A 23,118-nucleotide genomic window follows, 5' to 3' on the forward strand; every position below is an offset into this window, starting at 1 on the left:
TTAGGTGATAAACATACCCATCATCACCTCCAGAAATCATGTATTCCTCATTCATCAGTTGTATGCAGTCAATGGAACTCCTGGGGATGAAGGAAAGCTGCAGTGAGCATGCTGTCACAGAGTAGGAAATAAACAGACTTCCTCGGGGCTCTCCCATCAACACTGGCCTTTGGGACAATAGCCATAAACCTGCGACCCCTCCCATCAGCCATTGTTCAGGGGGCAGGGGGAGGAGAGAGTGGGGATTATCGGTTGGCTATTGATCACTGTTCCTCCGGCTCACCTGTCTTCTCAATGAGGACGGCAGGATGAAATAAAGTCCTTTTGATGGAGGATATCATTTCCTGCTGCCAGGTTCTGGAGGATAAAATAATAGGAAAACTGCCCTCCTGTTGGAAATTGTGATTAAAGATAAGGAGGTGTAAATCATACAAATTGCTTTCAATGAAAGTTGTCCTGTATGCCAGCTATCCAGTACTCTGCAATACAATTCTGTAACCCCATCTCCATCCCACCATGTTAACAATGCTAGAACTGAACAGGATTATTGTCAGAAAGTTAACATTGGAATAAAACTTTGTTGCTTATTCTTGGTACAATGACAAACACATTAAGATCCATTCCATTCTAAATGTCTGACTGTCTCTCCACAGAAGTGACCCATTTTATAACAGAGTGTCCTCTGTATCAGCTACCCAGCAGCTCAGGACTCTTATACACAAGCAATGAACCTCACTGCTAAAGTACTTCACTAGCACAGCCAAGCTCCCGTACCCACAGCCTCATCTTACTTGTAAATGCCCCTTAATAAACTGAAATTATTGCATTATTGTTTGACAGCAATGGATGGGGCAAATCAAACGGTGTGACACTTGAAACGATCAATGCTATGCTGTAAAGTGACACAATCCTGCAACTTTACGAATCACTATGCAGACCACATTGGGATACTGTATAGGATCTTGGTGGCCACATTTCAAATGACTGAAAATGATTGGCACCACAATGGCCCAGTCAGCCCACCGAGGGGTCATCCTCAATCTTTCAGCCTCCTCCCACACCCGTCTCTGTCACAGCAACCTTCCACTTCACTCATGCACACGCACCGACACACACACCTGGCTCTTCCTGAAATGCGTCTATATCATTCACCTCAAACTACATCCTGCTGTCGATCGCCCCATTCTCTCAATTTAAAAAAACGCCTGAATGCCCAGTTTGATTGCTGGCAATTATCCTACACAGAATGCCCATGACTTTTAATGTTAAGAACACTCTCTCCATGTCAACTCTGTCAAAACATTTCAGAATTTTAGGAAGATGAATGATATGGGCACAGCAATGTTTATTGGAGGGCAGGGAGATAGTGATAACTATTTTAAGAAACCTGAAGGCACTAGATCTTGTGAAAAACAGTTTCACCTTGTTCAGAAAGGTAGAACCAGAGGATAAGTCCTCATTTAAATAAGGTCCATTGAAAACACATCTGTATTTCACATTTCAGTGAGGGAATAGTAAACCTACAGCCTCTGATGTCATGGTACAAGATTGCTGAAATGCACAGGAGACAGGTGTCATTCAAAATAATATTTCCAAATGGAGCACAAGGGCAATTTGAAACATTTTTTTTTTAAAAAGAGAAGTCTGTTAAGGAGAACGTAACAGCTGTAATTGTGGAATCCCACTATGAATGTTTTCTTCCCCTCATTTGAGGAGGATTGGTTAAGAGCTCCTATTCTCACTGGTCTCTGCATCTAGCAGGATTGCAGGAGGTAAACCTTGTTGTTATTTTGTCCTGCAATCCCCATGTTAACCAGCCGTGTCAACTGGAAGCAACTGCAGAATTCCGGAGGTAACAACAGCTGCACAGCAGCTAATTAAAGGCAGAGAGCACTAATTTGTGTAACTGGCTGCCACACTCCATCCATCCCTCCCCTTGTAAACAAACAGTCCTGTTTTTGCCAAGCCGCTGCTTAAGCTCAGATTCCATGTGTTCCTTTAGCTTCAGAATTCACTTTAGAATACACTCTGATTGGTATCAGAAGTGTGATGCGTTCCCTGTTATGACAATGTCTGCTTCCCGACACAGGACAATGGAAAGCTAACATTGGAGGTCAGTGCCTATCCACTGTAAAACTTAATTTTAATTGCAGTCGCAGACTGACCTTTCCAAAGGGGTGACACTAGCCTCAGAATGTGATACAGCGTGCGTTTACAGAATAGATAGTGACCACTGAAGATGAGTCATGTGTTACCTGCACTCCTTGACGCCAGAGAAACGGTGTGTACCTGGCAAATATTGTCTCACACCAAACATGTACAGCAACTGAATTTGGCATTTTAACAGTGACTAATTAGCGATGCAGAGGGTCAGACAGTGATGGGGAGGGGTAGACCTTGGGGTTGCACGGTGGCTCAGTGGTCAGCACTGCTGCCTCACAACATCACGGACCTGGGTTCGATTCCACCTCTGGGTGACTGTGGATTTTGCAAGTTCGCCCCCTCATCTGCATAGGTTTTCTGCAGGTGCTTTGGTTTCCTTCTACAATCCAAAAATGTGCAGGCCAAGTGGGTTGGCTCTGGGAAATACAGGGCTACAGAATAGGGTAGGGTTGCGGCGCTCTTTAGCAGGGCAGCATGGACATGATGGGTCGAATGGCCTGCTTCCACACTACAGGGATTCTACGAAAAGGTTAGTGCCTGAGTGAGCAGTGAATATTATTTTTCTATAAAACCTGGATTAAGAGAAGCTAAACTGATAATCCAACTGATAAGCTGAAGTTTGGTTTCACAGCACAAATGCCAGCACCTTCCATCATTGGGCTTCTCTTTAATAGGTGAAGAAGGGCTTATGCCCGAAACGTCGATTCTCCTGTTCCCTGGATGCTGCCTGACCTGCTGCGCTTTTCCAGCAACACATTTCCAGCTCTTCTCTTTACTACCTCTCTTACACTAACATTAGCCTGTCAGAACATTTTCTGTTCAGCTGTGGAAACGATTAACGCATTTGTTTCCAAAGATCTGTTACCGTGTTACATACTTGTAGCATTAACAGGTAAGAGAAACTGAGTTTAAAATGAGGTATTTTCATAGTCACTGGTATATGGACTGTTGCTCCTCACTGTCATTCAGTGAGCCTTATGAAATCCCCAGGTTTGTGATGCCCTCCAGGGTCAAGCAGCCAGTTGACACAGATGGAGATTAACACATGAATCATTCTGAGGAACTAAAGAGTGGTCCAGGAATACCCAATGTTGCGAGATGTGTGGGGGTGAGGAGTAAAGCAGAGTGCTGATAGTTATATTGGCAGCATGCGCTGGCATGGTTACAGAGTTCGACAAGAGGGTTGATTAACACAGTCTGTAGATACTGAAGTATCCTCAGCTTGCTGACCTGCATTGATGATAATTCAGACAGACAGTCAGTACTCAGTAATCACATCAGCGGTGAGTCCAAATCATCTCCTGGGTATTTCCAATTAAATTTTGAAATGGATGTTATGTTGAGGTTGTACAGGACCTTGGTGAGGTCTCTTCTGGAGTACTGCAACCAGTTCCGGTTGCCCTGTTATGGGAAGGATATTATTAAGCTGGAGAGGGTTCAGAAGAGATTTCCTAGGATGTTGCCAGGATTGGAGGGTTTGAGTAATAGGGAGAAGCTGGATTGGCTGGGGCTTTTTTTTTTAAAACTTGAACGCAGGAAGTTGGGAGGTGACTTTGTAGAGGTTAATAAAATAATGAGGGGCATCGGTGAATGGCAATTGTCTTTTCCCTAGGGTGGGGGTTTTCAAGACTCAGGGGGCATATTTTAAAAGTGAGCCAAGAAAAAAATTAAAATAAGACGTGGGGCAAATTGTTTTTTGAAAGACACAATGATTCGTGAGTGGAAAGAATTTCCACAGTAAGTTGAAGATGCCAGTAGAGATACAATGCTTAAAAAACATTTCGATAAAGTTCCCGACTAAGAAACATTTGGAGGGAAGTGGACCGAGCGCGGGCAAGTGGGACTAGTTTGGGATTGTGGTCAGCATGGACTGAATGGTCTGATTCCGTGCTGTATAACTCTATGAATAAAACCATCCAAAGATTAAAAAAAAATCACACAAACCAGGTTATAGTCCAACAGGTTTAATTGGAAGCACACTAGCTTTCACAGCGTCGCTCCTTCATCAGGTAGTAGCGATGAGGGAGCGTCGCTCCGAAAGCTAGTGTGCTTCCAATTAAACCTGTTGGACTATAACCTGGTGTTGTGTGATTTTTAACTTTGTACACCCCAGTCCAACACCGGCATCTCCAAATCATCTAAAGATTAACAGAGATGGAGGCTATAAGCAGCACACCAAAGAGACAGGATAGGAACCATTCCATTTGGGATGAAGCATCAGCATTCGGACTATACGGAGTGAAAAAAACAGAAACAACAGAGTTGTCAGCAGATCACAATTTTTGTAATCAGGTTTCCTGGCTCCTGGACTTTTGCAAATAACCAGACAATCCGAAATCTGCAGCACTGCTCCCCAGAGCTCAGGACAGAGGAGCAGAGTTGGCAGATTGATTTATCTGCCAGGGATGGAGAATGCAGTATTAATCTTTAAATGACAAGTGAAAAGTAGAGAATTTTCACATTGTACATGACAGAGCTGAGGGAGCCAGCAGGTGTGAAACTAATGAACATTCTGTCGAAGAGGTCAACATGCAAGACAGCCACTTGGAAATGACAGAGCAGGGGAATGACCCAGAAGCTATTATAGAAATCATGAAACTGAGCCAAGTTACAGTCAGAAAGTTCCATCAGGAATAAAACTTTCCACTTTTAATCTTGCTGCACTCTGAAACATCTGAATTGATACATCTTTGTATCAAAGCGCTCTCCTTTATAATACAGGAGTCAGGCTGTTATATTAGGAGATATCAGGACTGGGAAGTAGAGGTACCTAACTGCTGCTTACTCCCAGTTCATCCTGGTGCATTCAGGTGTGGAGCATGGAGCAGCCACAGCTTATGCAAGCACAGCACCCATTCCAAGTTCACATTCACTTAGCTGACCGTCCACTGTACAGTTTTCGATGGAGAAGACGGACGGTGAGAAAATCTATCCAATTTGAAAAAGTTCAGGCAGAACTCATTTTCCACAACAAATGATGAGGTAAATGTACTGGAGCTAGAGTTGCTAAACCTGCAAAATAAGCATGTTCTCACATAACAACTTTTAGCTTGTGTGAACTGTATCTAAATTGCCAGGTTGCACGCAGACTAATGCAATTACACTAAATGACAAATGCAATGCTCCATTCAAACCCTCATCTGCAGTGTTTCATTGTTTTTCTCTGCACTTCTTTTCTGACTGTATTGATGATGGTTTCTCAGTTAGTAGCTATCTTCCAGGACCTTGTTCATATAAATCAGTCCTCAGCTCAGTTTAGATAGCAACTTGCATTTATATAGTATCTGTAACATCTTTACAATATTTCCAGGTGCATTATCAAACAATACTGAACTTCACTAAGACAGGCAAACATTTGGTCAGGAGGTAGGCTTTCAGGGGAGTTTTAAATGAGGAATCAGTTCTAGAGAGGAACAGAGGTTTACAAGGGGAGTTCCAGAGTAGAGGTTCTGAACAGCTGAAGGAATGCCCACCAATTGTGGAGGAATTCAAAACTGGAACATGCAAGAAACAGTGCAGCACTGACTGGGATAAAGTCACATGTGCAAAGCTGACAACACATTCATTAATGGTGTCTGCAATCTCACTACTCACTCGTGACCATGAAATACAAGCTGTGCTTCTTCAACAATCTTCCAGACTCTGACTGTGCGGTCTCGGCCCCCTGCGGTGACACAACGTTCTCGACTAAGGCTGTCCAGACCCGTAATAGCATCCTGGTGACCGAACCTGTTTGAATTGAAATAAAACAGAGAAAGAGAGAGATTGAGGACAGAACCAGGCACCACCTCTCACGTCAGCTACAGCAATGCTTCCATGCCCGGACACTATGTGCTGCAGCACAGAGAGGACTGGACTGTGCATCAGCATTGCATGGTCAGTCACTTTCACACAAACCATCCCAATCAGAGGGTGTGGGCTGAAGCCCCATTTCAGGGGTTGGCTGTTGAATGAGATGTTAAACCAAGACACTTGCTTGACTTAGGCGAACAGCAATTTCCTGGCACTATTCAAGTACCAAGGAAAATTTACCACAAGTTCGAGCCAATGTTTCACACACATCAAAAAACAGATTATCTGGTCAATTATCATCTATGGGCGCTTGCTGTGTGCACTTAGCTTCTACGTTTAGTGCTTTGGGATGATCCACCATTGCAAAAGGCTCTTTCTTTTCAGGATGTCCTCCTTTCTGCATCTCCACAGTGTTTTAATCAACACATGATAGATTAATTCTACTTCTTTTCCAGGACTTCAGACACACATATACACACACACACACACAAACAGACCCAACACAACACAGCACAGTCCAGTCCCACAGACTTTCACTGAAGCTGACCTGTGGTGATGTTGGTGAGTGTAGGATAATTAGAGTGTGCGCAGGAAGATTCTGGAGCCTTGATCCACCCAGAGGTCACTTTACAAATAGCACTACCCACTACGGGTCCACGGGGCTGTATGTCCCTCTCAGAACTGCCCACGAAGGTAAATAAAGCTTTGGAGACCCTGCACTCCTGGTGGAGATGCTATATTTACAGTGGTTATTTTTACTAAAAGCAAAGTGGGAAAACAGAGCAAATGAAAGGCTGAATAGAATGAAAGTGTCTCTCAGAAATCCATGACTTGGGAGAAAAATGCAGTAGCATAAAGTGAAAACTCAGGACACATCAAAGGCTCATATTTAATCAGTAAACAGGAATGTGGTGCAGCAGAGACGAGTGAAATGAAATACAACAGACTGTTACCGATACCAAGCAATGCTCAGAATAGCGATGAGGGTCAAAGCTCGAGAAATGCTTATACAGGTAGATCTCCTATAATGCGGATTTCTTGAATGTGATTTGGCTGTAACATGATTTGTGAATCACGGGCCTCCTTTTGCAAATAAAGCAGACTCTCGTTCACTGTTACATGATTCCACCCCCAGACACTAGGTGTCACAGTGCAGAGGACTGGACTTCACTTTGGCATCCTGTTGCCAGGCAGCTTGCACGCTTTCTGGTGAAGAGCTTTGTGAAAGATACAGTGCTGTGGTCAGGGATTTTAGTGTTAAATTTACTGTTTTATGGCATTAGAATATGATTTTAAAATTGACTTAGACTGCGGTATCATTTATGTTAGGCTAACTACTATTTTTGTTTCAATTTCTACTGGTATTTTTGTGGTGTGCCCCAACCCTGTTTTTCCCATAGGCTCCATTACTTGTATTGCGTGATTTTCTATAACACAGCATCGCACCTACCGCGTTATAGGAGAACTACCTGCAGTCCTTAATCTGTTAGATAACCTCAAGGTCACAAAATGTCAGCAATTTTAAACTTGACACCACCCCCCCCCACCCACCAAAGACTGAAATTTGTTGAAAAGTGAATCGTAGAAGTCACCGACATGAATGATGAAATGAGTATTAAAGGGGGATAAACGCTCTTGTACAGTTGTCACTTCAGGGGATACATGCAAACTGAGGTAGCTCCCTCTGGTGGCAGAGACTGTTGTTGAAAAGTTCTGACGAGAGTATTATTGTGTCGAGTCTAATTAAGTTTGCATGGACTTCTAATAAAAAGTAACAGGCTGAACTGAGGTCCCACCTGTCAATGCAAGCTGGAATCAAACAAGGCCAACCTGGGTATAAACCATGCACATTCAACCCTGCTCCACACTCCTGCTGCGATACTCACATAGTTTCAACGTAGGCGCTCTGGTCGACATTCCAGACCTTGACTGAGCGGTCATGTGAGGCACTGTATAACTGATGGGTGCCTTTCCGAAAGGACAGGCCCTGAGGGAAGGACAGAGCTGATGAGAGGCGCCTTGCAAGAGCTGAAAACACCAGGAGCTATAGGTGGGGAGCAACTATAACCCACTGAACTCAGCCTGGGAAACTGAAGTCAAGGTTTGGACAAAAAGTTTTAAATCACTTGCTCTTCCTCCCCTCTTAAAGATTTACATACCAAAAACAATTTCCCACAAGAGCTCATAGGTTCAGGTTTTGTTTACTTGTAATCATGGATACATCCCTCACCCTGCTATAAACATTTACACCAAAACCCATTTCCCCCACGACTGACAGCAGAGTGGGCAATGTCACAGGATACCTTCCTCTGATGCAACCTCACAAAGCGATTTTCACTGTGACAGTCTCAGTTGCTTTATTCAGCAGTGATCCATGTGCATGCTTGATAATCACAAGAATGTGAAGGGTCACTGCCAGTGCCTCAAATATTATCAGAACCCTGTGAAACAAATACCAAGCAATCCCCAGCCCAAGTTGTGTTTCAGTGCTGTTCCTGCAGTCATGTCACTCTCTGCCACACGGGGGCAAATAAACACCACATCCAGACTCAACATGTACGTCAGCAGGTTTTCAATAGTGAAGTTTAGCACCAATACCCCAGCCTGTGTAATAACTCGACAGCCAGCTCCATTTTCAAACACACCCTCTGAAGCTGCTCTCTTAACAGCTGCCAACTTCATTTGGAAATGAGTGAGGAAATCCAAATGTTTCCTTCTGCAGCCAACGGTTAGTTGATTCGGAATTGGTAGGATAACCCAGGTATAAAAGTGGATACAGGAGGTTTTCTCCCTCCCAATAATTACCCAGGGTTTAACCTGGAGTCACGCCTTCACATTTCCTTGTTTTTGGACTCGGACAGGGAGGGTATTGTTTCAAAATTTGCAGGTGAGCAAAAACTTGGAAATGCAATTAGTGACGATGGAGTAAGATTGGAGAAGTGGGTGGGCACATGGCTGGTGAAGCGAATCATTTTAATGGGATGTGAGCTGAGGAAAAACGTGAACAGTCCAATTTTAATTGGGCTGTAGCAGCCTCTGATAAACAGAGTGCAGGATGCAAAGGTGAGGAAGCAATGTGAAACCCTGAAAACCGACTGGCTGGAACATGATAAGCACCTTACTTTCAGAATGTCAAGGCCTTGGAGACAGTCGAGAAAGATTTACTACAACAGTACCAAGAACAAAAGTATTTTGTTGCAAGGAAAGGTTGTAGAAACTGGAGTTGTTCTGAGAGCTGGAACAGAGCCATTTAAAATCTGAAAAAGGGAGAAACCGAGTCCCTTCAGAGAAGAGTTCTTAACCAAGAGGATACAGATTTAAAATATTGTCAAAACCAACCAAATAAGACATGAAGATTTTTTTTAAAAATTCATTTAGGGGATATGGTAGGTACTGGCCAGGCCAGAATTTATTTGCTCATTGCTAACTGGCCAGGAGGCAGTTGAGATACAACCACTTTGCAGTGAGTCTGGAGTCACACGTAAACCATATCAGATAAGGATAGGAGATTTCCTTCCCTAAAGGGCATTCATTAAACACAGCAATAGAAACATCTGAAGTGGCAATATTCACAGGGCTAGATGGAAGAGTCAGAGAGGTGGGGCTAATTGGGCTAGCACATTCAGAAAGCCGAATGGCATCAGCAGCATTCTGTCATTCTATGCTCCCACTCAACACCTTGAAAGGTCCAATCTCTTCCACATCAGAAAATTCACTCAATTCCACCTGCCCCAAGCTGTCCTTACTCACCGATACTGCATCTTTATGTCCTTTGAACGTGTAAAGATGTTGACATGAGGCAGCATTCCAGATTAAGATCAGTTTGTTTCGGTCTCCTGTAGCCTACAGGGAAAAGACAGTTAGACCTGGCACAACACCCACAACATACACAACACCTACCAGCTTTATACCACCAGCCACTTTTAGTATTAAATGCCTTCAACTCTGATAAGGCACAGAACAGGGAGATTAGGCACATTCATATTAAATAAGCTACATCAGGAATGAAACAAGTTACGTGTGCCTAACTCAACGAAAGTTACCAACCAGGCAGAATATAACATGATATTGGGATGTCCAGGAAATGACATTTCAGGTCCATGGAAAAAGGAGTTTAACACGAGATAACCAATCTGATCAACCCTAGTTGGGAAGAACGTGGTGCTGAATGTATTATTTGGAAGGACTGAGGACGACTGATACGAGTAACGGTAATTATCATACTTGTGACAGTGGTTGTCATCGTTAGCTCCATGGCAACCAGTTGTGGGTTGAAATTCCATAATCCTGTACACACGACCCAAGGCAGCACTCAAATGCACTACAGAGGGAATGCTGCACTACTCTGTTTTTGCCACCTTTGGTTTAAGATGTGAAACCTCTCTATCCTCAAGTGGCATATAAAAATCACTTGGCCCTATTTCAAAAGAAGGGCAGAGGAATACTCCATCATGCCCTGGACAATAATTATTTCTCAAATCAATCTCAAATTATAAAACAGAGTCACTTGCAATTCACTGGTTCTAGTGTCTTATTCTGACAGCAGCACATTTCCCACATGACAATAGCAATTACTCTTGCATGAATAGCCTGTGAATTGCTTTGAGATGCTCTGAAACCATGCAAGGTGTTACAGAAATATAGATTATTCCTTCCTTTCCTCTTGACACCATGTGAAAGAAGAAGAGTTTAATAAAGCCCCATCAGTGACGGTGCAGAGATAGTCTTTTTCCTTCTTGGTATGAGACCAGCACTGACTAGGGTGGAATTTATTGCCCGCCTCTAATTGCCCCTGGACTGTTTGAGTGGACAGTTAATGGCCAACCACATTGCTGTGGGTCTGGAGTCACATGTAGGCCAGACTTGGTGAGGATGATAGAATTCCTTCCTTCCTTGAAGTACATACGTAAACTAGATAAGGTTTCTCTTCAGATGATAACAGTGTCACCTTTTTGAGACTAGCCTGAGATACCATATGAATTAAATGAATTTAAATTTAACCACCAGGGCCATCACGGGATTTGAAACCAGCTTCCTAGAGCTGTAAGTTTGGCCCTCACTACTCCACTGTCATGATCACAAAGCTACCACCTCCCCACAAGGAGCCACTCACCAAGTACTTGCTATCGGAGGAGATTGCCATGGACAGGATGTGCATTGTGTGGCCCACTTGCTGACCTTCAGCACCCTTGTGCCCTCTGTGGATCGTGTGAACCTTTTTCCCACTGGTAACGTCCCCTAGAAACGGGAGATAGAGAGAAGCACTGCCCTTTAAACCGAGAACACCCAGAGGCAGTCAGCTACAAAATCACAGAGAAACTGAGCACCAAATCACAGCCACCAGCTCCACCCAGTAACTAAGGTCAGTTACTGAGAAAGAAAAGTGCCTGTGCTTAGGGGGTTTAAACTTACATTTTATGATGGAACAATCTTTGGAAGCTGAGAATATGTATTTGTCATCGGGGGAGAGAACCAGACATGTGACTGGAAGCTGATGACCCCGTAGTAGACGGATCTCGGATTCATCGGGTGGGAGATACTGAAAGACAATAATAAGAAACTTTAGCACATGTAAAACACAACTTAAGGAATTAACAGGGTGGCACACAAACACATCCTGTTACTGGGAAGAAATTACACCCTACTGGTGATACTGTGGAAACACAGACAAGAGAAGGTTTGCAAATTTATTTTGAAACTATGGGCGCTGTTGACATCCGTAACCATTCTGTGGTAGGTCTTCAGTCCACTCATTCCAGTACATATGGGAAGTCACTCCTGCAATATTGTTAGACAAGGAGATGCAGGATATTATTCATCTATGTACAGCCAAGGAAGGTCAGAGTTAACACTGGAGGGGTTATACTGCAGCTCTTTGCCTATACAGTAGGGGTGCAAAACTGGTAGTTGCTGCAGTACACACTGTAGAAATTACTCAGTGCAATAGAAATAGAAGGTACTTTTGGATGGAGCTGCTGGGTACTGAAGTCTGGTGGCAGGGGAACCAAGCGTCATTGGCAGGATCAAGTTTCTTATATGTGCACGAGGGCAGTGGCAAAATTCTCACACTTTTCTGACTTACATCTGGTAGGTGACAAAGTAATTCTGGTAACTCAATAGGTGAGTGACTAACACACATGCAACAAGAATCACTGTTAATACCTTGACAGTGAATGCATACCAACATCACACTACAGCTTAGCTCAGCAGTTTTCTGCATCATTTGGAGGTCCCCAGGTTATTGTCCTAAGCACAACCATATTGATTGGACTAGCCATATAAGGAGAGTAGGTCAGAGGCTATCAATGGCTAACTACTCCCCAACTCCTATCCACCATTTACCAGCCACAACTCAGGACTGTGATGGAATACTCTCCATTTCCTTGATTTTTGCAGCTTCAACACCACCCACAAATCTCAACACCACCCAGGACAAAGCAGCTTGTTCAATTAGCAACTCATTCAGCACCCTCAGCATATACTCCCTTCCATGCAGAGACACAGGGACAGTAAATTCTTCCTACACAAACAATGGATAGTAGTGAGGGGAATGACAAGCAGCTCATCGCCTAGCAACAAGGGTTGTCCTAGTTACCAGACCAGAACTGTGCACCAGTGAATCAGCATTTATACCATCGAAATCAAACAGTGAAGAGAAATTAGTAGTTAGGCATCCCTTTACTCAGTGTGATTGAAAATGGATATTTTTATTTTGCTAGTTGTGAAGATTACAATCTGTACTTCAAATAGTAAGACTCTAAAACAGAGGCTGTGGTTTTGCTAAACGCAAGATTCTGGGCAAAAATCAGATTGAGTTGTTGTTCAGAAGTTAACAGGAGATGGCAGTGTGATTCCCCTCATCATCATGTGGTGAAATAGCCTAGGGGAGATGTAGAAAACTAAACAAAAACACAATTGTTATTGTTCCATTGTAAAAGTTAACACTTTGTTTGGCTGGTTGCTAGAAAGGAATTGCCAGGAACAACTGGGTAAACAAATTTAAGTAATTCCAGTCATAGAAACTGCAACTGCATTTTCTTTAGATATCTGCTTGTGTAGCATTTCAATTATAAATAATTCCGATGGCAGCAACTTAGTCGGCAGGAAACAGTTTAGTGCTGTAAATATGCTTTCCAAACTGAAAACTCTTGCATTGATATTATGAATATGTAATTTCACGTTCAATCTGTTTGGGAAAAATAACTTCTAGTCTGAGAATTGAATTTCTTTAAACAGAAACACCTGATCTGGTAAACATCTAAAATAATTGTAAATAAAAGGCCAGCTCATGCTTATTTCATAAAGTCAAGCTATTCGGTGTAGGAAACTAAACAACAGGTTACCTTTTTGAGCATCTTGGTGGACACGGCTATTTCAATAATTATTCATATGGTCTCCCAAAACAAGCGGTAAGATTTAAAATTGAAGAAAATTAGTACATTTCTACCTTTGACAATTCGGGTATGCATATTTGCGTTGGGATGGATGACCTGGAGGCGTTATTTTTGGTTGTGGGTTTTATCTAGCTGACTTCACAATTAACAGTCAGCTGGCCTGGAAATTGCTTCAGGAGCTGGAAAGCAGCAAGAAACAGTAGCAGACAGTTCTCAGAAACCGTGGGTGTTTCTGGTTTGGAGTCAGGAGGCAAGAATGCTCAAGGCCCATGTTTGAGCTGGGAAGTACACAACAGAGATATTGAAGCAGGAGTCATCTATCCAGGGGCAAATGGAAGTAGCCCAAGAAAGCTCAAATTGTTGACAGCAGCAGGAACATAGCAGAGGACCAAACAGAAATCCTCAGAGCTGTGGCACGTCTTAATATGGACGCAGGTGCTGTGAAGGAGCTCTCAGGAACCTGTAAGATTGATGGGAAATCTTGGGTGGAAATAAAAGTAGAAAAAGGTTGTATTAAAACATACGTGGCTTGCAAAATAAATGTAGTTTTAAGCTGGTATTAATTGCATTGTCTAACTCTTGTACAATCTCTCCCAAGATTGTAAGCTATATCTTTCTCTAATAGGCAATTTAACACAATCATGGTTAACTGTTAGGCCAGGGCTACACTCATCCAGCAGGGAAGGGTAGAAGATCCAGCTTTCAATTTGGAAGGAACAGATTTCTTTGTAGAAACAGGACACTTACTGATGAAAAAAAAACTGATGGAAAAAATCTTAATGGGAATGTGAAGTACAGAATGGATTTCACTTCTTTCACTGTACTCTGCTTTATTCTCAGGCTAGAGATGGGAGGAAATTCTCCTGCATGGTATTCAACTTATACTTACATCCTTTGCCAGGAGTCGTTTAAGTTTGCCCTTCTGCTCGAGCTGCAAAGAGATGAGAATTATTACAAACACAGCATTACAGGAAACACTGCAGAGGACCTGCTTTTACACGGTAATAAACTCAGCTGATAACCTTCAAGAGGTCCATGATTTGCAGAGTCTCCCACCCCCGGGACTCTTCCAACTCAGATTGGATTAATGTATGGTTTTCAAACAGGAAAAGATCTCCAATAAAAGAAAATCAGCCTGAAGAGGCACTGAATGGGCACCTCATGAAAAGAGGCCTTAAGGAACGTGAGGAAAAGTATTAGTCATCCCTGTCATGTGAGGTGCTTCTCTGGAGCTTTTGTTTTGTTTGACGTCTTCAATGGTCACTGTAGTACCACACTGTACAGGTCTGTCTTGAAAACAAACTACCAACTTGGTCATTATGGGGGCCAAGGGAAACACATCACTGGTCCAAATCAAGAACCACCAACCAACCTAATACTGCAGGTAGTGCTGCAAACACAGGCTCCCGCCTGAACAGTCAGCTTCAGATTTCAAACAGACAGCTGCCAAAGGTGGGGCAGATACTTTCCTCTTGTCCAAACAGAAAACCCAGCGATCCTGAACCACAGCTTCTCCATTTGCTCTGGGGAGGCTTATTTCTTTCTCTTCACTTTAGAAGTACAGCATCCTTACCACTTCCTCCTCCAACCTGCTTCCAAACAGGTCTCTCTCAAACTGCTCCTCATCTGCTTTCTCTTCCTCTGTGAATAATAAAAAAAAATGCACATGGGGGGAACTGATCACAGGACTGTACAAAGACAAACTAACAATAACCCAGCAGCTGCTGAGGGTGAGATTCTATTTAAAGTATTGTCGAGGTGCTGTGCAACACACTGTACAGAAAACCTCGGAGGAGACAGCTACACAGATACAATCTGCATCCTTTATGTTTGCTTGAAGAAAGATCCAGGGCAAGATTTCCTTTATCTGCTCAGCACAGATTAACTACCACACTCCCAGCCAGCTTAGTACAAACCAAACATTGGACCTTGTGTGAGATATTCGGTGCAAGCCCAGGCCTGTTGCGATAGTTCACTGGAAAGCATGATTGAAAACTGCACAGTAAAAAGGAGCCAGAGGAAGAGGTTTTGGAATTTAGTCCCTTCAGAATGAACTGACAATGGCTGCCTAGTTTCCCTCCCGAAAGACCATAAGAACTAGGAGCAGATGTAGGCCATTCAGCCCATCAAATCTGCTCTGCCATTCAATGAATCGGATAATCTGGCTGCCTTTGTGACCCAGCCGCAACATACCTCTGTAGTAAAGATTTCCACAGATTCACTATCCTCAGAAGAAACCCCTGCTCACTCAGTCTTAGATGTGCGACCCCTTACTCGGACATCATGCTCTCTGCTCCTAGCCTCTTCCACAAAGGGAAACCTCTCAGCACCCTCCAAGGACCTTGTACATTTAGGTCACCTCTTGTTCTTCTGATCTCCCAGGTCCAACCTTCTCAACCTCTTCTCAAAACAGTTCCTCCATACCCAAGAGTGGCCTAATGATCCTCCTTTGGACTGCCTCTAATGCCAGGATATCTTTCCTTAGATAAGGGGGCCAAAATGTGTCTCAGTATTCCAGCTGTGGATTAGTTAGTCCTATAGCTGAAACTTTGGCACGCCTTCCTTATTTTACATTACATTCCCTTTGAAATTAAGGCCAACATTCCAACTGCCTTTCCAACTATTCGCTTAGTTTTATGATTTACGCATGAGGTCTCCCAAACCCTTCCGTGCTTAGCATTCTGACATCTTCCGCAATTTCATATTCAGCTCTTCTTTTCTTCCTGCCAAAATGCAAAACCTCTCCCGTTTCCACAGTAAATTCCATCCTCAAAAGTTTTTGCCCATTCACTTACCCTGTCTATAATCACTCTGCAGACTCTGTCATCCTCACCACTTGTCTTCCACTTACTTTTGTGTCATCTATAAATCTGGCGATCATGCATTCACTTTCCTCAGCCAAGTCATTAAGAGATATTGTAAATAATTGTGGCCGCCGCACTGATCCCATCCTTACAGGATGCCATCCTAAAATTCCACCCTTAAAAACCTATCTGTCTTTAGCCCAAGTTTTAGTCATAGCTTTACTTTCCCTAGCACATTTTTGCCTCGTGATAGAGATTGTATTTATTTGCTGCCGTCTTTGATTATTTAATAATTTTGGAATGCCAGTGTCTTCTCCTGCAAACTCTGTCCTCATCCCTTTGTAATTATTTTTATTTAGGCTAAGCACAGGTGTTTTTGACCCATGTTCCTTCTCCTCAAACTGAATACTAAATGCAACCATGTTATGGTAATTATTTCCTAGGGGGAACCTTTTACCTCCAAGATCATTTATTAAACCTTCATTACACATCATTAGATCCAAACTAACCTGATCTCTGATTGGAGCCACAACATATTATCCTAGGAAATTATCCCAAATGCACTATGAATTCTTCCTCTGGCAATCTGACTTTCCCAATCTACATGATTATGTGTTGCCTTTATTATATGCTCTCATTATCTTCAGATTTACTCCCTGCCCTCCTGTACAGCTACTGTATAGAGAACTTTTAGACTATTACTACCGAGTGTCGTCTTCCATTGTTTATTTCTTACCTCCAATCACATGAATTCCAATCAAAGACCATTTCTTGCTAATGGCTCTCATAACAACAATGCAACCTGTCCACACTTTCCCTCCTGCCTGTCCTTTTGAAAAGTCACAATCTCCTGAATATTTAGTTCCCATCTTTGATCTTCTTGTAACCATGTCTCTGCTATTGTTATAACCTCATACCCGGTAATCCGTATTTACATGCATTCAAGGGAAGACCTACTAACTTTGCTTTTCTACCACCCTTTGACCTTATTTGTTGTACATACTGTCCTGTGTTGCACTCTGAGTATCATTATCTAAATGACTGCCCTAAGGGTTGTCATACCCTCATTTTCCCAATGGTGGGGATAGATCTTGAGGAATCCCGCAGACTTTGTGACTACTCAGAATAAGCCAACATTTCCCATCTTCCATCTATCACCTCTCTCTGCAAATCACAGGCGAACTGGAGATTAGATCTCTGATATTAGTTAGATCTTGCAACCTTTTCACAACCTGTGTTAAAAGCATCAGAAGACAATCTCATACACAAGAACACTCACGTTATCCTTACCTTCTTTCTGCAGTTGCTCTAGGTAGAGTTTGGCAAGTCGCAATTTCTTCTCTTGTGCTGTCTCCTCAATCTCCAACTCTTCAGCATCTTTATTGGGTCTATCACTGTCAGAAGAGAGTCAAGATTGTCTTTATAAGGTTGTGGTTGCAGAGCCTGCAAGATTCTTCATCAAGATGTATTGCCACCACTGGGAACTCGACTGGGGGATTGAAGACAGCTCCATTAGTCGGCAATGACTGCAAACTGTGGCAAGCACGAGGATTCAAATTAAATTATACTTTATGTCTTTTATAATCCACTGCATTGAAATAGTCTGCACTTCAGCTTGTTGGGCCAGCATTTAATTTGACCAATGGACAGAAGTGTTCCTGTTTGTAAATGCAATGTCTTTTAGCAGGTTAATCCCTATGACTGACCCAAGGGTAGCTCCTATTTAAGGGCACTAACAGACTGTTCCTCCCCAGTCCACAGGGTTCAGGGCAAAATTTCTATTCCCCATTAAATCATACACACCAAACACTGGAGCAAGTGACAGACTTATCAAAACCTGTCAGCCAGTGACTAACCATTACCCAACGTACCCCATACAGGCTGGGCCGCATGGGGAGATTTACCCAGACCCCTTCAGTTCAAAACAGGAACCTGGGCAGTGTAACAAGAACACAGTGACACCAGAAACCAGATATGAACACAGATAGGGCGGCATGGATTTCTGTAGTCATTTCTGACAGAAGGCCATTCAGCTCTTTGAGCCAATGCAGACTCAGCGGAAAGTGATCCAGTCAGCCCCACTCCATCATACCATCCCATAGTCCTGTATTCATTTCCTTCAAATACCCACACAAACTATTTTTTAAAAAAAACCATCGGTTGTGCTCTCATGCGCAACACATTCTGGGTCATTACGGCTGGCTTCACAAGGAGTTAGCCCTCGCCTCTCAGTCCCTGTACCAGATATAAGGCAAGATATTACTGAAACCAGTCGTAATTATGTACACCTCAATCAGGTCATTACTCAAACACTACTACTCCAAGCTGAGTGGAATGAAATGCCAGAGGAAGTGGTAGATGCAGGTACAGTCACAACATTTAAAAGACATTTGGACAGGGACATGAATAGGAAAGGTTTAAAAGGATATATGCCAAACACGGGCAAATGGAACTGGTTTAGTTTGGGAAACTGTCGGCATGGACGGGTTGCACCGAAGGGTCTGTTGCTGTGCTGTATGACTATGACCCAGCTTCTCCAATCTAATCCTGTAGTTGGAATCCTTCGCTCCTGCAATAATTCTGGTAAATATGTTCTGCAGCTTCTCAAGGAGCTTCACATCATTCCCATGTTTGATGAAGTGGACATAAATCAGAGTTTTAGAAAGCTTCAGTGCAATCTGCTTTTGGACTCTAATTTCTGAAGCTCCGGATCCCATGTGCGTCACAAACAGCTTTCCCAGTACATCCTGGCACCGTCAAAAAGTCAAGGCAGCCCTTGGACGTTCTTTACTTCACCCAGTTTATAATTACACAATGCTGCCTCTACTTATTCTGTCTGCTACATTCTTTCATAAAGCCTTTCCTGAAGTGAGGATTCTCAGTTGCCCAGGCGGAGTGACCAAGACTGGTTGGTGATGCCCTCAGCCTGGATTATCTTTTACAGGGGACCGTAGAACATAGGTCATAATAGCAAGTTTTCACAAATAACACAGCCCAGAAGTGATTGAACCTCCGTGCTGTGTTTACAGTGGTGGTTCAGTGGGGTTTACAAGCTGCTGAGATGGCTGGTTTTAAAACTCTCACTGACAGACACTTCCTTCATGTTGGGCACATGCTAAACTCTGTCCAGGGGAGGCTGAAGTGTTACCCTCATGTAAACAAATTCACTATCTTTGGCTCACTTTATAGGATGAATGGGGAGAGTGAGAGGGAGCTGTCGTAAGACTATGCAATAGTAACCAGCTCCGAGATAACATGAAGGACAGGCTTAGTTGACATCTGTATGGAATTGAGCTCTGCTTGTGTTGGTATCTGTAAACTGGCTGGTGTTAATCTCTGTTTTCTCCGATGGGAAACCAAACAGATTAGTTTCAGATCCTTCTTTCTTTAGATCCTTTACTATTCCTCAGTTTCATTCATTTGGTCTCCACCGAACGAGTTTCTCCTTATATCCTCTCTCATCATTGGAGTAATTTTGTTGAAAGTGCACTCCTCTGCCATTTTCCATGTTTGTCCTGTAAACCTTATAACCTGGGATGGGTTTTATATATAAATGATATATTAGTTCCCAAACCTGACCATTCTCAGTAATGGTTACTATTTCATAATCTCCAATTTGAATTTGTACCTGTAGTGCATTTATTTTATTCCTTACCCTCCATGCGCTCGTAGATTGAACCATTACTTGTGCTTTACACTAAGCTGTCCCTCAGCCATGATGCTTCATGTACTGGTTTGTTATTTCTTTCTTCTGGGTTCAACCAATGCACTTCTTATAGCTATGTTCTTACCTGTTGGGTCTGAAGTAGGATCCCTTGCTGTTTATTTATTCTCTATCAATGTTTCTGAACCTGTAACTTAACTTTTAATGACGACAGTTCAGAATAAGGAATGGCCACAACGTGCTCCATGGCAGTCTCTGAAAAGGAGCTGATTTCAAGTTAGGCTAGTAAGATATGGGTATTCTCCATATATTGAAAGTATGCCATTACCTTACACATGTTACAGCACATGTATTATCATATTAGAAACTGAACATTACCTTTCGGTTTCAGAATCACTGGAAATCTCTTCATTCATCCTCACAGGACGCTTGTTGTGGACTTTCTCATCACCATCTTCAACCTGGAAGGACAGAGCAAATTAAAATCCCATACAATGCAGCAGCCGCCTGTCATACAGCACGTCTGAATGACAGTCTGTCTTCTCTTTCAGGGAAATGTACAGGATCTCAAGATGCTACCTAGGTGGCTGACTCTCAACTGCCCTCTGGGCAATTAGGGACAGTCAATAAATAGTAGCTTAGCCAGTGATGCCCTCATCCTGTGAATTAATAAAGAAAACACAACCTCAAAGACAAGAATGCCCCACATTGTGGCCATTCCTTATTCTGAACTGTCGTCATTAAAAGCAGATTTCCACAATAACTCTTACTCTGTTATTTTTGGGGATTCTTGCTGTGAACAGTTTGACTATCATCCTTCCTACATTACAAGAATGACTACACTTCAAAACTACTTGATTGTAAATACTTTGGAAACATCTACGCTTGGGACCATATAAATGTAAGTTCAATTTTTTTTTAAATTCACTTATGGGACACAGGTATCACTGGCTGGCCAGCATTTATTGCCCGCCCCCAGTTGCCCTTGAGAAGGTGGTGGTGATGAGCTGCCTTCTTAAGGCCACATTCTGTAGGTAGGCCCACAAATGGCCTGAGAGAGGGAGTTCTGATGCAGCATCAGTGAAGAAGTGGCAATATATTTCCAAGTCAAAATGGTGAGCGACTTGGAGAGGAATTTGCAGATAATGGCGATTCCCATGTACATCCTGCCCACGTCCTTCTAAATGGAAGTGGTCATGGGTTGGTGAATTACTGCAGCGCATCTGATAGTCAGTACACAACGCTGCTATTGAGCATCAATGGTGCTTGTGGATGTGGTGCCAATCAAGTGGCCTGCTTTGTCTGGATGGTATCAAGGTTCTTGAGTAATGTTCAATTACTCCCACCTAGGACAACCTGTAGTGTCCAAAAGACGTTCCAGATCCGATATCATAAAGTGCAAGTAGTTAACATGAGAAACGTCCCACGATAAATATTACTGAATCATGAATAGCACTGCTCAACATTTTACCAGAAATTGAAGATGTTGAGACCAACTAGGGAGAGTATTTTCCTTCTCTGCAGAACAGAGAACACAGTACTGGAAAATCTTTCAAGTAAGAAAAGCCCTGGCCGAGTGGCAATCACCCAAGTGCAGCAGGTGCTGTGAAACTCGTAATAGTCTCTCTGATAAAGTATGTCTTTCTTTTCCAAAATTAAACTGCACTTTTCACCAACTCCCAAACAACTATAGTGGCTCTACAGCCAACAATATCTTCTTCTCAGACACTCCCTCAGGATCAAGGGTGATTTTCTTCCAGTGCTGTCTCTCCTGAGGTCACTGGGTAATTCAATGCTGGGTCGGGACAGTCTGCTTCTCAGGAGTGGGATTTATAGGTTTCCACAAACACCTTCCAACGTTTGCACTCAGTCTCACCTTGGCCAGTTAGCTCCCTCTGTTGTGTGGGTAGTGTTGGGTATTACAATCCCGTGAATTGGTGCAAACATTGTATTACTGTTTCAGGGAGACTTTGAGGAAGTCCTTGAACCATTGCCCAGTTACTGTGATGAAGTTTGGAGAATAGACCTCATTATGAGAGCCTTGTGTCAGGCATGTGGATGAGCTGGCTCTGCACAGTGCAAATGATTGACCATAAGCAGTGTCTCGATACTGGGGATGTTAGCCTGAAAGAGGACACTGAAAACAAAGTTTCTATTCTGCCAGGGCATTTGCAGGATATTGTGGAGATATTGTTGGTGATAGCCCCCTATGGAATTGTTGTACATTATGTGATGGAGACACAGACACAGGAGGCAGGGAACACTGCAGCCATGTAGACCATGAGCATGGGGCCTGTTTTGAGGTCTTTGTCATCAAACACGCCATACCTCAAACAGACAAAGGTGGTGCTAGATACTATGCCAGCCATTGCTGAGAGGAGGCTCACAATGAAGGAGAACGATTCAGCTTGTCTACTGGTTTACTGTGATTTGTGCTCAACAGGGGACAGTACTGTGCGCTATGAGCAGGCTGGTAGGCGAAACATTCAGAAGAGAAAACTCCAATGCCCATTCATTCTCATGATTCAGTGAAAACAGTGATGATGGTTTGCAGTTCACCCGCAGAGTGAATACATACACAGGCGTCACTGGTATCCCACAGCTCAGCGACAGTGTGGCCTTGGTTCTAGGCTGAAGGCAACACTGTTTTCTACGATGGGATGCCTCACTGATTCAGGGCTGCAGCAAGGAAGATGAGGAAGAGCATCACTGTCACAAGCCAGACTTGCTCAGTTTCCAGTAGTGCATGCAATGGATCAGTGGGGGATGTGTCAGTGAGGATCATGGCTTGCATGTCATTGCACAGCTCATGGAGGACCGAGATGAATTTCTGTGGGTGAGTGAATTTGAGGAGAATGCTTCACAGTCCCTTCTGCTTCAAAGTCTGGGATCACAAAGTACCACGTCTGAAGGTTGCTGTTGCTCCCTGCACTGTTGCTGGGCTTGTAATGCAGTGAAGATCAGTCTCTGTGCCTTCTGATGGACAGAATCCAAACAGTGATTCTAGGGAGACGATTATCAAGGAGGATACCTGCAGTGACATTCCTTTTGATAGACAGCATGGAGATAGACTATAATCAATCATCTCCATCCCAGACATGGAAGCAGTGTCTCAGAGGTATGTTCTCCTCCCTCCAAAAGAGAAGGGAGATGAAGTTGTGGATACGAGCCAAGACAGTTCAGTGCTGTACTTCAGTACTGCATGAGCAGACTTGTTGGTTTGCAGCTCCGGAATGATCATGTCACCTCATGCCGGGGTGTGGGCGAGAAGACAGGGGAAGGTTGGGGGAATAGAGCGGAA

At 43.2% G+C, this 23,118-nt stretch overlaps 1 protein-coding gene across 2 annotated transcripts in view; it reads right to left on the reverse strand.

Moving 5' to 3' along the window:
• The window catches only part of rrp9 (ribosomal RNA processing 9, U3 small nucleolar RNA binding protein), a 32,935-nt gene that overhangs the window by 8,015 nt on the left and 1,802 nt on the right, over positions 1 to 23,118 (reverse strand). The window contains exons 1-11 of one of the 2 annotated variants that reach the window (XM_043708475.1): positions 22,396 to 22,488; positions 20,196 to 20,278; positions 17,444 to 17,547; positions 14,923 to 14,990; positions 14,239 to 14,280; positions 11,368 to 11,494; positions 11,069 to 11,193; positions 9,706 to 9,798; positions 7,842 to 7,942; positions 5,758 to 5,892; positions 18 to 80 (exon numbers count right to left, since the gene is read on the reverse strand). In XM_043708475.1, coding sequence (XP_043564410.1) covers positions 18 to 80; positions 5,758 to 5,892; positions 7,842 to 7,942; positions 9,706 to 9,798; positions 11,069 to 11,193; positions 11,368 to 11,494; positions 14,239 to 14,280; positions 14,923 to 14,990; positions 17,444 to 17,547; positions 20,196 to 20,233 — 896 coding nt within the window. In that variant the 5' untranslated portion in view covers positions 20,234 to 20,278; positions 22,396 to 22,488. Of the gene's footprint in view, positions 1 to 17; positions 81 to 5,757; positions 5,893 to 7,841; positions 7,943 to 9,705; positions 9,799 to 11,068; positions 11,194 to 11,367; positions 11,495 to 14,238; positions 14,281 to 14,922; positions 14,991 to 17,443; positions 17,548 to 20,195; positions 20,279 to 22,395; positions 22,489 to 23,118 lie in introns of those variants that run through there. The other variant, XM_043708474.1, reaches the window with a different exon arrangement.

Source organism: Chiloscyllium plagiosum, chromosome 18, assembly GCF_004010195.1.
Source record: "Chiloscyllium plagiosum isolate BGI_BamShark_2017 chromosome 18, ASM401019v2, whole genome shotgun sequence".
Lineage (NCBI taxonomy): Eukaryota > Metazoa > Chordata > Chondrichthyes > Orectolobiformes > Hemiscylliidae > Chiloscyllium > Chiloscyllium plagiosum.